At 38.0% G+C, this 18,782-nt stretch overlaps 1 protein-coding gene across 4 annotated transcripts in view; it reads right to left on the bottom strand.

Annotated features, from left to right (window-relative positions):
* Positions 1-18,782, bottom strand: part of TANC1 (tetratricopeptide repeat, ankyrin repeat and coiled-coil containing 1) — a gene marked incomplete at its 3' end in the record, with an annotated part of 96,495 nt that overhangs the window by 66,870 nt on the left and 10,843 nt on the right. For all 4 annotated transcript variants that reach the window (XM_084289137.1, XM_084289136.1, XM_084289138.1 and 1 more), the window contains one exon: positions 4,421-4,495. In XM_084289137.1, the coding sequence (XP_084145263.1) occupies positions 4,421-4,481 (61 nt within the window). In that variant the 5' untranslated portion in view covers positions 4,482-4,495. The remainder of the gene's footprint in view (positions 1-4,420; positions 4,496-18,782) is intronic.

The following is an 18,782-nucleotide window of genomic DNA, read 5'->3' as shown; positions in this document are numbered from 1 at the left end:
TTTCACTACATTCCCTGACAAAGAGTCCCTCCCCAGCTTTCCTGTAGGCCCCTTTTAGGTACTGGAGGGCCTCTACAGGGTCTCCCCACAGCGTTCTCTTCTTCAGGCTGAAGAACCCCATCTCTCTCTTTGTAGGAGAGGTGCTCCAGCCCCTTGATCATCTTTGTCGTCCAACTCTGGACTCACTTTAATACACTCACCCTTTTTCTGTTTGATTCCCAACAATCATAAAATAGTTTTATGTTAGTTTCATGTGAAGGGTGTAGATTGAGTGGTTTCCCCTACCCCAGGTTTGTGCTTTACCCAGTATGCACATCATTTTACTGGAAGGAAGGAGTACAAGACAATGCTGAGATCAACTTCATAGAAATGACTGTCTGAATGGGTATAAAGAAGCCTGTTTCCTACTGCAGAAAACAAAGGAAAAGCTAGGTGCAGAAGTTGTATGCCCAGATCAAAAAATTGCTTTGTTAAAAAGTTTGCTTCCTTGGCACATCAGTTTACCTAAATATGATACCAACTACCTTGTCTTTGAATTCACAATTAGAAATAAGATCACTAAGTTTTGTTATGGAAAGTGCTGTCAACGCTGCCCTCTTTCACGTACTTGTACACATACTGTACTCATGCTGTACACAAGTACATGCACTTTTTTTACACACACACACAAGTTTTGCTTCACTCAGATTTTACCTAATGCTACAACACTCACTCACTTATCAATGCCTCCCAGATACATCTAGATAAACCCATAGTAATTAAACAATTGTAGGAAAGAAGAATTGTAATGGAAGTGATTACAGGATCCAAGCCCTACTACACACTGCTAGCATGCTGCTACTGGAGTAGCACCAGGCACCATTTCTCCATTCACAAGTGACATTCCCACAACACTGACTTCCACCTGATTAGAGCAGAAGGTAATGTGTATATAAGAGCCCTCTAGTAGTCTTTAGTATAACACATAAGGTAGCCTCTTTCCTAAAAGCATCAGCTCTCATTCTTGTGACCCTCCTTTTCAATATAAGTTTGAATTGAAGAAGTTATTAAAAATTGAAATACACTTAGCAGTTAGGGTTCAAAAATGTTATGCACATCTTCAGCTCTTAAGACCTCATGTCAGGGCAAAAGAGCCAATTTCAACATTAAAATCCACACAGTCTATTTTTGCACTGTCAGTCTTAATTTCTTTCAATTTTTTAAATTTTTTCCCAGACCGTTTCATACTACAGTTGTGCCTTCAATTTAGGTATGTTCTCCTCTTTCCTACTTGCAGTGGTTCTTCAGGGCTAACAGATGCAAAAACGGTAAGATGTAGCTAACACACAGACATTAAGTTATGTTCAGAAGAATGGGAGTCATCCCATACAGCTTTAAGTTATGCCGACTTCAGGCTATTTTTTTTTTATTCACAAGTAAAACTATGGGACAACAGGGGTTACTTCTGTTTAAGAATCACCTATTGCCGTTTAGCCTCAACCTCTTCCACTTTTGACTTCAGTTAGAACGAGACAATTATGAATAGTCAAGACAAAGCTTTCAGAAGTTAGAGCTCCTCCCCTGCAATCCTGTACATCAATGTTTCATCTTTTTCTACTAGGATGCAAAGAAAGATAGATTTACCTGTGCACCTCAGCAGAAGCGTGCAAGCTCGTTCATACAGCCAAATGTGACACAGCTGTGGCAACCTAACATCTTCCTACCTTTTCAGCTATTATTCCTGAACAAGTTATACTCAAAGAAGGTCACAGAAGTCTTCCTAACCAGATTTAGTTTGACACTACTAAACTTTTCTGTCTCGTCTACTTCCTGCTGCATTCCGAAGCTTTGAAATACTTGAAAACTTCTTCAAAACTTTGTCAATAAAAAAAAAATCAAATGTATGCAACCATGAAGTTCAAAGAAAAATCTAAATATACTATTGCACTACCCTCAGATGTGGTGACTAAGAGGATGGATGTTTCCACATTAACTCTCAAGTCAACTTCCACCATTAGCTTACCTTTTCAGTCTCTTCATAGTTCTGTCAATAAATTTTAAAAAGATGTTGTCATCAGGAATGTGAAGGACCATGAAATGGGACAACTCTGCAATTCAAAAAATTTATGTTTCTCCCTGTCTGGATTTTAGGGGTCATGGAGAGGAGTGAGCAAAAAAATAAATTCTACAGGCTGATCAGTGTTGTTTGCCTGGCTTCGTACCTTCACCAAAAGAAGCTCAGAAATGTCTTACAGTTGAAAGAATTGGAAGGTCCTTTGAAATAAAACAGACAGAACTATGAAACTGAACACAGCTTCACAAGAAGCGGTGGATGTAACACAGAACAGAATGTACACATTTTTTTCCCCCAAACTTTTCTAAATATCTTCAAATACAAAATACAAAATATGCCCAAACCTGTGGAAACCACTGCATAAATTAATTACTTCATTTTAAAAAGAAGTTCCTGCACTTCTACTTACTCTAGCATTCACCAGCCAAGAATTATTCACTGATTTTTCCCAGTATTTCATTTCCACATCATTCAATTTATACATGAAACTTTAGATCTTTGTTTTTAAAGCAAAGAAAAACAAAACAAAAAAGAAACAGTAAAAACTATATACCCTAACATCCCCTTCTATTCAGGGACATAGCAGAATTGTATTTGTTTAAAACAAAGTGAGGAAACCCTTTCTTTTGCAGATGTTACTCTAGATAGATGTGATCAGATCCCCAAACAGAAAATACAGATTTTTTTTACCTAGAGGAGAGAGGTTTTTCAAGCTTCAGACTTTGATTAAAGTGTGGTCCAAGCTCCGTTCCAAACAAGCTAATTTTCCTTCTGAGGTTAAACCAATTTCCATTTAGTATTTTAAAGAAAAATGTACCAGGGAAAGCCTCACTACTGAAATCTTTAGCCTACTATGTTTAAACAATTCCAGCTGTTAACTTCAAGTTAGTGGTACATACAATATTAACAGGATGCCTTTCATCTTGCTCTGAGATCACTTCTGTGCATCTTTGTTCTAGTTTCAGGGTTTTTTCTTTCTAGAACAGTTCTCATCATTCAGTCACTTCGAAAGATTCTGTGGTGAAGTGTAAACTTCAGAAGACCACAAGAATTTTCTGAGTTACCTGCCAGTTGAACACAGAACTGCTTTTTGCAAAACAACACTTAAAAAACCTTCTTTGTAGGACTTTAATTTAGTACAGTTTTAAAAGTAGCATGGCAAGATGCATATTTAACTTCCTTTTCAAAGCAAATGTAGTGATTGCATTGTTTTAAAGGTTTTGACAGTTTTAATGTGGTAGTCTATGTACTGTAGTGCACAGTACTTACTTAGTGCATTAAAGGACTATTTTTTTTTTAAATCTTTTACTTCTTTTTTATTATTATTATTATTATTATTATGGGAGTAATAAATTTGTGTTGCCAAAAAGCATAAATTCACTCTTACTGATAATTTAGGATCTAAACTAACCAGAAAATCAGACATATTAATCTAAATTAGTAGTTCCCAGTTAAAGATAGAACTGTGAGGGAAAAGGTAACTGTCATGGAGATCCTTTAAGTTTCTAGCCAACAGAGCTTCACATAGGCTTCAGCATACCCTGCACAAAGCAGGCAGGTTTAATACTCAGCCGCCGACATCTGCACTTCTTTTACTATTACTTATTCTCAAAGAGCATTGCTTGTCATTGTCTGCCCATGAAAACAGGAATTAGCGTTCTTAATTACTTTCTCCCTGAAATACAATACAGTTAAGTAGTGGCCTACTGAATTTAAGATTAATAGAAAATAAAACTTATTCTGCTATTAATTAAAATTTGTTAATGATTAATTTTACTTTCAAAAACCCCTGCAGTTAAAAGAAAAATCAGAACTTGATGGAAGCTTGATAACCAACTTTAAAAATTTTCACTTAATTTCAATATATTTTTTCCTAAATACATGACTAACAATACATATATATCTCCTGTAACACATAATAAACCTTTTGCTATAACATAGTTGAAAAAGTAGTTTAAAACAGATTTTTATAGTTCATGGTTCTGAACCTCAGACTTTGGACCATGTTAAAGCTGACAGGACAATACATGCATCCTGCTCGCAGTATTTCTATGATAAGAAAAGTGAGCAAGCTGCTCTCATCTGCCCTTCTTCCTGGCAGCAGCTCCAGAATGAGTGCGCTGGATACGCACTTCCAGGAACCTCCTGGTTCAGACCTCCTACTTTTGCACAAAATGAGTGCTCTGCATGTAAAGACTCCAGTCAAAGCAGAAGACCTATGGCATGCAGACCTCCCCACACTTAGCGTAAGCAATATTGGTCACCCTCTGTCCTGAAGACTGGGCATCACTGCTGCAACAGAATAAATTGCTGAACTTATAATACACAACTCATCTACATTATAAAATATTTTATTAATACTCATACCTGATTCTTTCTTGTTCCCTTTTCCACCCTCTCGGCTCTTTTTTAAAACTGCCTTTAACATTTTAAATGTTGTTCCTAAAGGATAACAAAGAGAAACACAATTAAATGCAACATTAATAATGGCCATTCAGACAAAACCAAACAAAACAAAGGTAGGTTCAGCATAAACAAAACAGTGAGGTAATTAGAAGAAACTTATTGGCAGGCTTTATTTTTAGTTCAATGTAGCTTGGTTAAGCAAAGTCCTAAAGCAGAAGGCATTTTTAATACTTGAACTAAATAATTAGAGTTCGCTGCCTTTTTATAAAGAAAACTAATACAGCATTCTCCACATTCCATGTGTAATTAAGGTTATAAGGCTAAACCTCTGTAAGTTACTGTAAGACACCCTGTCAAAAACAGAAAAGAATAAAAGCCCAACTCCTGACTTGAGCTCATCAGCACAGCTGAAGGAACTGGCGACGTGGCTGGATGAGCTGGAGACTGTGGAACTACAGAACTGATAGTGGACAATGGGACATGGTATCACCACACTAATGTTTTTCACCTATATAACACACTCTTGACCAACACAAGAACAGCACAACAAATTAAATCACTGCAGTCCTTATCACTGCTATGTACAGACACGTGTCAGACACATTCATGACTGTGAGCACATGCATTTCTGTCTCCCAGTCTGTGCTTGACGTCTCAAATTTAACAGTCAACTTCAAGCAAGCAGCAGTTGCAGATTTGAGAATTACAAGTATAAGAAAAATATATCCAGGTTATAAAATTGGAAGACAGTTTAGATGTTTCAGGTAACTATCTTCCATTACAGGGAAAACAATGCAAGGAACAGTGAAGAGCAGTTCTTTCTCAGAAACCTTTCTAAAGCATCTATAAATTCTAGGGTTTTTTTGTTTGTTTTTGTTTTTGCTTTGTTTTTGTTTGTTTGTTTTCTCTCTCCATTGAAAAACTGCAAAGCTATCTCAGTTTAGCACATGATATGCAACATGAATGTACTACAAGTCATGTCCTCAGGTCCACTGTTATACAGAAGGAAAAAATTCCTTAGAATTTTCTGAGAGACTCAGACACGATCAGCTGGAAACAGCCAGATGATACAGACCACAAGCCACTTACTAAGTTGTACAAGGAGCAGCACTGCCTTCCAAACAACCAAAGCCACCATCCCTCGGCACAGGGTGCTACCAGGCTTCTGGAGGAGCCCTCGCCCCACCGTGCTCAGAGCTCAGGCCTGGGCCTGGGACAGGGCTCTGAGACGCCTGGAGTGCCAGCGCCCAAACGCAGGTAACAGGCTGCTTACTGTAGAGAACAGACGATTCCGTGAGATGTAATTACATTAGCCTGCTAGGTATTTCAAGACCGTTACACAGAAGTGAACAGCCTGTACTTCAGATCTGCACTGGATAGACTAGTCAGGACGGAGGAGGACAGGAAAAGAGCATGCCCATAAGGAAAGAGTAGAATACTTTTCTCTGAAACAGCTCAGACAGACATCTGCAAGAAAAGACATTCAGCTGTGGTGCTTGAGTAAGAAGTGTCGGGCTGAGGATGAAACATCTGCACCAGTTGATGTGCTCATCCGCCTGACCACAGTGTTGGGCAAGGGGACAAAAACAAAACAAAAACGGCAAGAGAAGCTGTAAACCTCACAAGCTTCTGCTCTAGGCATGAAAAAAAAAGTTGGTAAGCTTTAAAGCTCATCTTCATTCCAGATCTATGAAAAGTAGATTATTGACAGAAATCTTCCAGATGGATGAGACCCTTAAGGGCCAGCCCAGCGCCCTTTCCAAAATGCCTCCCACACCTCTGCTCTGTGCTGTCAGAGGCAAGTCAAGAGCCCCGAAATAAACATGGGCACTAGAATGCCATAACTGGTTAGCAAACAGTTAGTCAAGAAACTATAGATAAAAAGAAAAAATTACTGAAAGGGTTGTTAGGCATTGGAATGGGCTGCCCAGGGAAGTGGTGGAGTCACCATCCCTGGAGGTCTTTAAAAGACATTTAGATGTAGAGCTTGGTGATATGGTTTAGTGGAGGACTTGTTAGTGTTAGGTCAGAGGTTGGACTAGGTGCTCTTGGATGGCTCTTCCAACCTGGACGATTCTGTGATTCTGTGAAATGGCTTTTTTTTTTTTTTTTTTAATACTGAAAACGGTTCAGACCTGGTTACTTAAAGCAAGGCTACTTAAAGCTTCAATGTCCTGTGCTAGATTGAATATTTTAAGTTGGGATTCCTTACAGAAATACACTGAATGAGGAAGAATATAATCTTATTTTGCTTAAATAGAGCCTCTTTTTTGTCATTTGTTTTTAAAGAGTCAAATAAACATCTTATAGTTGTGGAAAACCAACAAGTCCTCAAATCGTACTTAAAAATCAAGCACTTAAGAACATCTTCCCTAGCTTGAAATAGGTATGAGAGAGAAAGAAGAATGATTTTGCATTGAGAACTATGTATAAAAGCATGTTTGAATTATTACAGATGTTCTTTAATATTACAGAACTAACTTCCCAGTATCTGTATGAAACACTTATCTTTATTAGTACTTCAAACTATGTTTTTCTTTGCTTATCTTTTTTAAACAGCACCACATTCAAACTTGCAGACTAAACAAAAGGCTCTTACATACATTAACAATGCCAAAACTATGAAGGCAAGCATTAAAAAGTTAGGATACTAGAAATTTAAATGCTGGACTGTACAATCCAAATTTTTTCTTTTGTACATAAACTGTGCTAAAATCTTTAATTATGTAATTGTGTCCTATTCATTCAAATATTCCAAAGGATGCCTACAAATAAAATAACCCCCTTTTTCATCTATAGCACACTGACTGGGACCCAAGAAAGCTATGCATTATATCTACAAAATGACAGACTGAAAATGCTGTAGTGAATGTTACTTGCACAAAGACAAGCCTTCTCTGATGTTTTCACACAACTGGGTAAAGCACAGTACTGTACAGGGCAGCTGTGTTATACATTTCATACCTATCAGCCAAACTGAACAATATTGATATTTTCTCTGACAAAAAATAGATTCCAACTCCACTGTTCTCTTCCCCATGCTCTTGAACACCACTTCAGAAAGGATCTTGCAAATTTTAGCACATAACTTTTTTTTTTTTTTTTTTTTTTTTTTTTTTTTTTTTTTAAAGAAAAAAGAAGAGGTAAATTGTTCTGGTTCTTCTTGAATCCTTCCAGCCACTTCACACCACACGACTTAAGATACTGCTACATGTGTGAGTTTGGAACAAACACAGAGTCTGTGTTTAATGTTTGGACGCTGGTCATTTGTTCCAGAAACCCAGATATATAATTTTGACCTTATTGTTACAGTTTGAAGGTCATAAGTTCTGTGGAACTCATTTCTATATGTAATTGGACAGCTCCTTAAAATGAAAAATTTCCCAGCTCATTATAGTAGGTCACAACTGAGGTAATTATACTCAAGAGTATTATAGCTTTCAATTAAAAAAAACAAAACAAAACAAAAAAAAAAACACAAAGCTTTACTACCTGTAAGCAGGTGTTTGCAGATACAGTTAAAGCATTTAGTGAAGATAAAAGTGTTCAGTCATATAATTCAGGGCTGAAACATAATGCAGATGTAGAAGAGTGGGAAGTCTAGTTAGATTTGCAGAGACATTTTTAATTTGGTATTCTCTAACCTATGCATGGCTTTGAAACTTTCATGTTTCCTCTAAAATTGTTCAGTGTTACACATTACTGGTATGTTTGTTGTACGACAAATTTTACATACAAACACTTTAGAACATCATAAATCTTGCAGAACAACAGATTTTACTAAATTCGACTAGTATCATGAACACAGAAATAGTTTTCCTGACATCTTGCTAAAGCTCAAAGAGCATATCTAATCTAGTTCTGCCTTAAAGAGAATACTGGATGTGCTTTCCCCCCCCCCCAAGAAGTGATACAGCTCACTACTGTAATGCAACCAGAACCAAAGAATACAAGAGGGTAAGTAAGTTTGGTTTGACGGAGCTGAGCCTCCACAAAAAAGTAATAATAAAACAACTTTTACAGAATTGTAAACAGGTTCAGTGCTAAAAGAAGTCTCCAGAAGCAGCTCAAAGACAGAAGAAATGTGACATTAAAAAAAAAAAAAGTCAGTGGAAATAATATTGGGCACAAAGAGGAATCCAATGGACAAAGGATGTGAAAGCATCAAACTCTCGTCTGCTTTACTGACTGTGGCTAGTGATCACCTGTTTTTTTCTAATTATATTAGACTTATTATTTTATTATTACTAATTATATTAGTCTCACTTCTTTGAGACCATAGGTGTTTTCTTAAGTCAGCTCACTGGTGAGCCAAATATTCCAGCTGATTCCCATTATAGAGCTCCCAAAACAGATTTAAAACAGAAATATTAAAACCTAGCAAATCCCAACAGTTCATAGTTTAGGTGAGAAAGTTAATGACTGGGGGTGGGGAGAGAATGTGGAAGAGTAATAATAATATAAAAAAAAAAAAGAAGAACTGATTTTGACCTAGATTCACGACGAAGGAACTATACTCATCCCGTACTAAGGATATAATAAACAATTTCTACAGACATACATTAGATTTCTACACAGAACTGGCCCTCTGCAAGGAAAGGGAGGACCTTAATTTTCTTGCCTTCCTACCTTTCAGCTGGAAAGCAATTCATTTTCAAGTTAACTTCTGAGCAAAATGTTGCCTATCATGAACATCAGGATAGATTGTCTGAACACTGTGCATTATCTTAAGCAAAAATAAAGCTTTTTTTCTTTACAGGCTTCCACACCTCCTGGATTTCAAATATAGAACTTCTGATACAAGGATCACTGTCTTGTCATGTGATGCTGTATCATCTTAAATTCCTTTAAGTTGTATGATAAAATAAATGAAGTTAAAAACAATTTGAAAAACTGTTAAGCTCTAAATGCTTTTATCCTGGTTTAATGATTTAGACTGTAGAATTGGAAGAGAATGTTTAATTTGGCAGCATAAACTGGCTAAACTGGTTGTATATATATATGTAATTAAAAAAAAAATGTAACCTGGGCAAGCTCATGACTTCTAAAATCCGATATAGCATACAGATCATCTGTAGAGTCTGGCAAGACCAATTAATCTCATTAACATTAATACAAGTGTTCCTTGTGCGACAGGAAAACTGAACTTATAGATCCATAGATGCTTTACTGCAAGACAACACACTGTTCACTTGCCTAAAAATTAATGTGCGCTGTCAGTGAGTTGCCTTTTAAAAACATACTTTCTAACTTGTAAGTTGACTGAATATAACCTAGTGGGGAAAAAAATTGCTGCATAGCACTTTACGTTTGAAATAACAGTATGCTAATAGTCTTTTTTTTTTTTTTTCCTAGAGAAGGATAATCAAAGCAGCTCTTAAGAAGAATATTAGTTGAAGGACTGAAACAGCCCTAAAAACCCATTTCATCACCATATCAAACCCAACAGCAACTAAAAGTCTCTCCCACATTCTTCTCTTCCTTGTAACTGACAAATAAGCAAAAATACTGCTTACATGAGTTTCAAACCTCTTTCTCCTTTTCTTCTAGTACTGCAGTGTGAACACAGCACAGTGCAAACTGCTTCCATCATTCCTATGCAGAATGCTCAATACTTCCATCTCAGTTTCTTTCACTTCTCATCTACCTGCAGCTGTCTATGCTCACCAATGAAGGCTAAAAAAAGGGTGAAACTTCCATATCCTTGTTCATCATGCATTACATATGACCTCGTCTCCTAAGGATAACTTTCACTTAAAACTAAAGCTACTTTTATTTGTTAACATAGTTTAATTGACATTTAGAATTCTGTCTGGCTTCAAATCTAACAACGTTCTTTGGGTTCCTTTTGTAAAGAAGCTATACAAACCAATTATTCCATGGAGACTACCAGAGACCTCCCCCCTACTCTTATTATAATCATAAAGTCTAGTAAGGACTGGAGGAAAAATGTTTTATTTTGCTAGCAGATTATGTGCTACTCTGTAAATTTTTCTAAGCTGGTAAAGCAGTAAATATACACAGCTATGGAGCTATTGACTTCTAGCTGTAACTCATTATTGTTTTTACAGTGAAATTACTAAGCTTTTTCAGGCATGACAGTGGATCCTAGGTGATAAAGAAAACTTGTCCCAAGCTGTAACAGTGTAGTCCCTGCCTGAGAGTTCTAACTACGAAATAACTGTATTTTGTGGTTGACTTTAGTATTTTTGGTATGCCAACCAGAGTTAGTTCAGTATTTGGGGATTCCCAAGACCACTTCAACACACTGTTAACAACTAGTTGAATCCAACATGTTTTTCCAATAAACATATAATTCCTTTTAAATAACCCAAAGAGCTGATGAGCATAAGCAAACTACTTAATGAAAGTCTAGCAGTTCTCCAATAAGGCTTATAGCCTTTCTTAGCTGAGTATCAAATGAGTTATTTTAAGCGAGCTTTTATAAAGGAGTCATCAAGTGGATCCTGATGGATCAACATGGATAGCTGCAGAAAAGATATGCATCCTAAGTTACAGACTTGAATTTTAAAAGGTAACAAGCAAATATGAGGGAATCTGAGAAACTTTTGTAATTTGGATGCCCAAATTGATGTAATTCAAAATGCAGGCCTCGTCATTTTATTTTCTATTTCATATGTCCAGTATTTTGTTTTTAATAGAAACCTGGGGAGAACTCTCAGGAAGTGCACCCTGTACACTGCACTTTTCAAACAAGAAAAACATGGCATCCAAGTCAGAAGAAGAAAAGATCAGAGCTCTCTATTTGTGGGGAAAAAAACAAACAAGCAAACGAACAAAAAAAAACCCCACACTGTTGTGCTTAAAGCCTTGATGCTGCCCTGACAAAGAGTTGAAAAGAGGTGCAGTTAAGAAGAAAGCTGGCAATTTAGCAGGTGATACTTAGCCAGTGAGAAGATCACTAAGAACAGGTCTAAAAATCAACAAGAAAAAAAATCACTCAAAGAGTGAAAACAAACAAACAAAAAAAACACACACACACACCTCATACCAACACTGTCAATTGTATCAACGTTTTTTCCCTTATCCATCCTTTTAAAGGAAGAACAGGTTTATTACATTTAAACAAACGTTTCCCTCCACCCCCTTCTCCACCAATGCCCTCACAGAAGCCCTAAGTGACTGCATTTACTTTACACTGGGGAAAAAGGGCCCAACATCATAAAGCTCTAGATAACTAGTACCTCTAGAAATTCTTTTCAACTATGATCTGTAATTTCAGGTATATTGTTCTCCCTGCTTGTTTGGTCTTCTCCAATTCATCTGATCTCTAGAAGTGTTAGAAATACTTGTCACTATAGTAAGAAGAAAGCAGAGACCTTTGAAACCATTTTAGGAAAACCTTCACTTAAATACCACCCTTTCCACACAAATTGCCAGGAGCTTTAAAGCTTTAGTTTTTCTCCAAAATAATAAGTTATTTAACATCCTCTATCTTGAATAAAGCTGTATACGTGTGTTCCTCCTATAGTATAAAAGCAAACAAAAAAACAATGAACACTTCCAGCAAATTTTCCTCCCTTGCTAATGTACTCTTAATCAAAAAAAAAAAAAAAAAAAAAGTGTAAGTATGAACAAGAGAAAGGAAAAAAAGCACAGCTTAGTGTGTATTAAAAATACAAACAGCTTATTTGTGATTTTAATATTACCACTTATTTGAAGTTTTATGCAGAGCAATTGTTACTCCTAATTAAGAATAGGTACAGAAACACTAAAAAACCCTTCTCCCACCTGGAGAAACATAGACAACTAAATAGTTTTAGAAATCATTGCAACTGCACCTTGCTTATCCATATCAGACTAGCTTTAATACCTGGCTGCTTCTGGTGTTGTCTCCTAGCAAACAACATAATCGCCACATGAAAGAAATCTGCATGGATTAACTCTCTCAAGGTTTACTTCACATCATGCATCACGGCCACTGCTTCCATTGAGCTGCACAACTGCCGTGGCATACAGTTGCACTAAATCCAACACGTGCAGCTGAAGAGACCTTTTCTATTAATAGACATCAGTCTTTTCATCACATTTGTATGTCTTTACATCGACTAACGTCACATACTGTTAGCATTTAGGTAAGGGGCAAATAATTTACATCTGTCACTAGCTCATTTATCTAACAGTTGAAGTTTGTCCTCCTGCACAAAAAGACTATAGAATCTTGTAAAAGGGACTCCTGCACATGCTCGAATATGACAAAGGCTTCATTCACAACCTCCAGGCCACTTGTTACACTCCCCCCCGCTGGGTAAGCACCGTCCTATTTGTAAGTATGCCTTGTCTAACTCCTGACTATTAGATCTCACAGCCCTTTTGCCTGCTGGTTTGAAAAGTGACTCTGATTGTCAGAACCTTCCCAAGCAGGAGCTTATTAACAGAAGTCAACTAAACCTCCTGAGGAGTTCAGTGATCAGGTGAGGCTTCAGTGCATTTTTAACATGAAAACGCATGGCCCTCACTCCTTCTTGAGGATCTCTTAAATACCAGATATGGACTCATTATCCAAGGGATGCTACTAGTAATGTCACATAAGTAGGAAGATACCCCAACACTCTTTTGCTTATGCAATCAAAAATTATATTAGTTGCTTAAAAAAATGGATCTCCCACCTGAGTTCATGTTGAATGTTTTAAAACAGGTACTGCCCTCCAGCCCCAATCCCACCGTGCATCTTTGGGATACACAAGATACTTCATACAATTGCCTCATACTCAGAGCATGAAGGGAAGGGGTAGAAAGTCCTTTGATTTAAGAACTTGCATAATCATTTTTTTTCTAAATGAGGGATTCCAAAACATGATCAGGTGTATAAAATAGAAATGCTAAGTTACGTAAGGAGTAGATGGATACTGTTAACTTCATTCCTAATCTTTTACAAATTATGTACTTCACAACCTAGGCAACATACCCCTTGAAAAGCAAAAAGACAGAAAAAGTTCCTCCACCTTTTCCCTGTTTGCAATTATCTCTTAAAACTCAGAAACTTCTTCACATGACAATATTTTGCAAGTATAATTACTACTAGCAGTTACTAACATCAGCGTCAAAAAGGTTCATAGCTTTTGTTGCACTTCCTTTAATGATTTGTGGCATACATGTCTCATATACCTTGCATATAGTGGGTCATTTTCAAAGATCTATCCACAAGAGTTCATCGTGTCTGAAGAGTACAAATAAACTGATCCTTCACAGTATGTAACCACCTGAGCTAGTAGTACCCACAAACTCCACATTTACCTACTTCCCAAATTCATGCTGCTCAGTCTCTCCATATTTAAATCCTGAAAAACAGTTAGCATGTATTTGCAAAGAAGTAAAGGGTGAAACATCTTAGTCATTCTACAATTTGCAAAACAGTACTTAACACCTCTCAGCACAGGATTTATTAAATGTGTACTTCAAGAAAAGATGTATTGGAAAAAGTGCATTTAGTACAAGTATCCAAAGATTCCATCCTAAGGTTTGCAGAAAACTTAATTTAGCAACAGTGCTGTTTTGCCTTTAAATGCAGTCAGAATATCATTTGTTACACACAGAGTTTAAACATTTCCCTTTTCTGGCAAAGTCAAATTCCTTTCGCTTAACTGTGTTTTTCAGTCAGGAAGAAAACAAAAGTCACTTAAAGCAGCAAGATGTTAGTGAAGTAACAGAAATCAAGACAAGAGAGTATGTAAAAATCTTTAAAACAATTACATTACGACATCAATATTTAACATTTTTATAATAAAGTGTGTATTTGCAGATCCACAAGACCCCCAAATCACGAAGGAACAGGAACATTTGATAAAGAAAGAACAGTGGGTTTTGCTCGTCTTTTTTAAAGGCACAACTTATAATGAGCTATATTTGGGTTATTATTACTCAAATGTATGAATGAAAATGACAGACACGCTGAAGAAGTCTGTCTCTGAAAAAGCTTGTAATGTAGCGTAAAAATGTTTCTAACAGGTTGCTTTTAGCCAAAACTAAACAAACTCACTGAAGTAAACCAGGTATTATTGAATGATTTTTCTGTGAAACACTAAATCAATATGACATTTATTTTTTTAAATTTATTTTTCTAGATATTTCTCAAGCAGGAAGATACAAATACAAATACAGATACAAAGCTGACAAACTATGCTGCACTTGTTTCACTTGTTGCTCACTCAACATCCTAATTATTATTATTATCATCTATGAGATACTCTGCATCCCCCCCAGTTTATCTGACACCCCTGAAAGCTGTGTCTCAATTTAGTAGGAGACTCAAAAGGACACAGAGGTTTCTGAGGTTTCCAACATCTTGCTAAATAGCAGAACTGCACCCTGAAGCACTATTAACATACAATAAAAGAGGTGAAAGATGAGGAAGCGTGAGAAAAACATCCTCACTATCATGCTAGCTATTAGAATGAGCATTTGCAGTAGATTACTTCCTACCAGTCTGGTTTTAGATTTGACTTCCCAGGTTTCATCAACATACCTACCCCATCCTGCAACCACTCACTTTTCTGCTATGCTACTATCTGACCCTACTGCAGGTTGTTTTGGCCATGGTCTCTAAGGACTGTGACCACAGGGGAAAATGTGGTCTCTTCAATTCACTGCTGTCCAAAAATTCTTGGTCAGGTGCCAGACACTGCAGAAATGACTGCTTACCAGTTTAAAAGACTCCTGTTCCCCAGCGATGTATTACTACCCTCAAGCACTGAAGAAACTGATCTTGCACTGAAGTAGATGTAAAGTACTGACAAAGAAATATATATTAATTTCCAATGTCATAAACACCAGTTTAAACTAACCTGAAAGATTTGGCAATGATGTAGATGAAAAAACATTGGATAGCTCATTTGCCTGTCTACTGCTGGGATAAAGAGCACCCGTTTCCAACAGAGGAGCTGTAAGATTTTAAGACTCACCAGCTGTTTCTCATATAGAAAAAAAAAATATATATATATATAAAATATATATATATATGTATATATATATATATGTATATATATATGTATGTGGCCACATATTAGTTATAGAAAATCTATTTTTCTTTTTTTCTTCCCACTCTGTCAAGCTCCTCCAGAGAAAATACCAAGACATAACCGTCTACAATTTCCTACAGAATTTCATCTTTCTTCAGTTATGACTTAAACAAACAAAAAAAACAAACCTACTTCTTCTCCCTACTGAATTTACCAATTTTAACCTCGCTATTTAAGCCTCTTTCTGAACCTCACCTCCAAGCTCTTATCATTTTCAAGGTACTGCCAGTTTCTTCAAAGGCTTTGATCAAAAGATCACTGTGCTCTCTTAGTCTCATCTCATTTAGACTAATTTCACTTTCATCAGGCTGTTTTCTCCCTTAAATTGTATCGTTCCATTCCAAAGAAGTAAATTACCCTCTATATCATCCTGTTGCCTTTTATTTCTAAATTTAATGAATTATCTTTCCTTTCCTCCAGCCTTCCAAGACAGATCAGGATACACAGATCATGCAGCAAAGTAAGTTTTTGCTTCGGGGGTAAGAAGAAGGTGGGGGCGTGTGGAGCAAGTAGAATAATGAAGGGTGGATAAGAGGAAAAAGACTCCTTGCTGCTTGCCTTCAGCAATAATACTTACTTCAATAAAAAAGTTAAAAAGATAAAACGAAAAATTTGGCCCTCCTCTAAGTGGAAAGCCACTATCTGAAGAGGTGTTCTACACAGAAATAAGGTCACAAGGTTAAAAAAAAAAAAGTCTTGAGGGAACACCAGTACAAGAATCCCAGCCAGCAATCCTAGGAACAGGTGGATGTCACCAACAGCTTATGCTTGGGCAGGAATGAGCAAAGAAATAAAAATTAAATATAACCGTAGATTTTTTTTTTCTTCCTATTGTCATAATAGCCACTTTCAACCTACCTTTCTCCGTCCTACCATGTCAAACACTGAAAACATGACAAAGCCCTTGCTTTAATTACAAGAAGGTCAAAACACTAGGCAAGAAAGAATTCATCGCTTTCCATCTGGCAGAAGAGACACCCTGCACAAACTACGTCAGCAGAAAATCAGAAGCTTAAAACTAGATGAAAACTAGGTCAGAAACTGCCATTTCAGCTTTAACAGTACACAGAAAATGAAAGGAAGACAAAGGTCTTGGAAGTCACAAGTCCCTTCCAAACCAAATCATTCTATGATTCTAAAAATCACGCTGAAATCTTGACCCAACTCATCCTAGTCCAGTCTTATTATGGCTTGGACTGGAGCACGCTTCGCTGGGTTAGAAACTGGCTGGATAGCCGGGCCCAAAGAGTCGTGGTGAATGGAGCCAAGTCCAGTTGGAGGCCAGTCACTAGTGGCGTCCCCCAGGGCTCGGTGCTGGGGCCGGTCCTCTTTAATATCTTCATTGATGATCTGGACGAGGGCATTGAGTGCACCCTCAGTAAGTTCGCAGATGACACCAAGTTAGGTGCGTGTGTCGATCTGCTCGAGGGTAGGAAAGCCCTGCAGGAGGATCTGGATAGGCTGCACCGATGGGCTGAGGTCAACTGCATGAAGTTCAACAAGGCCAAGTGCCGGGTCCTGCACCTGGGGCGCAATAACCCCAAGCAGAGCTACAGGCTGGGAGAGGAATGGTTGGAGAGCTGCCAGGCAGAGAAGGACCTGGGAGTGATGGTGGATAGTCGGCTGAATATGAGCCAGCAGTGTGCTCAGGTGGCCAAGAAGGCCAACGGCATCCTGGCTTGTATCAGGAACAGCGTGACCAGCAGGGCGAGGGAGGTGATCGTCCCCCTGTACTCAGCTCTGGTGAGGCCGCACCTCGAGTACTGTGTTCAGTTTTGGGCCCCTCGCTACAAGAAGGACATCGAGGTGCTTGAGCGGGTGCAGAGAAGGGCGACGAAGCTGGTGAGGGGCCTGGAGAACAAGTCCTACGAGGAGCGGCTGAGGGAGCTGGGCTTGTTCAGCCTGGAGAAGAGGAGGCTCAGGGGCGACCTTATCGCTCTCTATAGGTACCTCAAGGGAGGCTGTAGCGAGGTGGGGGTTGGCCTGTTCTCCCACGTGCCTGGTGACAGGACGAGGGGGAATGGGCTTAAGTTGCGCCAGGGGAGTTTTAGGTTAGATGTTAGGAAGAACTTCTTCACTGAAAGGGTTGTTAGACATTGGAACAGGCTGCCCAGGGAAGTGGTGGAGTCACCATCCCTGGAAGTCTTCAAAAGACGTTTAGATGTAGAGCTTAGGGATATGGTTTAGTGGAGGGCTGTTAGCGTTAGGTTGGAGGTTGGACTCGATGACCTTGAGGTCTCTTCCAACCTAGAAATTCTGTGATTCTGTGATTCTGTGATTATTATACAGAACAGCCATATGCTTACATTATAACAGCACCTTTTCCTCCAGAAAGAACAGAAGATTAAGAGCATGGAAACAAAACATGCTTCCAGTTTCTCAACTGTCCTAGATACTGCCCTAGCTTCCAAATGAACATTAACAATCTGCCTGTAAAACAACACAGCCATTCACTTCAAACAGCAAAAAGTAAATGCAATGCAGAATGTATCCATCTTAAATTATACAGGCTGCAGTTCACACAACTTGGTAGGCAAAATCACCTTCCACACTGCATCAGTTTAAACCCGCCTCCTCCACGCTGTTGCAATTCCAGACATTGTTTCATGACCCACAAAACTGAAGACAGGCTTGATCTCGCACAGCAGAGATGGGGACAGATGTGTCATGAGTATCTGCATCACTTGACTCCCACATTTTAACAGACTTTCTTCTCTGGACTATCATGCAGTTTCCAGTATATCCGTTAGAACAGATGTAGGTTCCCCAATTTCTTAAAAAAATAATAAAAAAAAAAAGGCTCAATAGCCTGTAAAGGTTAGCCTTCACAAGTGTATTTAACTAACTTTGTCTCTTCCTACTAAGCCACAAGTACTATTAAGGCATCACCACAGTCTAGAAAATAAGGGGGGTGGGAAGCAGTAGAAGGAAGTCTTCATCACCCAAAAATTCTCAGCCCAGTGATGTCCCATTTCACTTCTCCATGGCAATAGATTCCTACCAGCTGATTCAGAAGCACTGCCTGGTATTTGGAGTCATTACACTTTAGAAAACTCACATAGCTGTCTTCTGTAGCTGCAATTGTTTGCAGACAATATCCAACTCTCCTTTGTAGGAGGAAGAAACCAAATTTGATTTAGGTGACAGCAAAATGACGGCATGCCAGTTGAATTCTTACAAATTTAGGTACAGGACATTCCTTTAAGGCAGTCAGTGCTTCCTCATCAGCTAGTATACACAAGATCTGTCTACTATCATTACCCAGGACAGAACTGGCTTAACCG

This window comes from Netta rufina (genome assembly GCF_964035555.1).
Source record: "Netta rufina genome assembly, chromosome: 6".
NCBI lineage: Eukaryota > Metazoa > Chordata > Aves > Anseriformes > Anatidae > Netta > Netta rufina.
The sequence above is the reverse complement of the archived record's forward strand: the minus strand, read 5'-3'. Positions and strand labels throughout refer to the sequence as shown.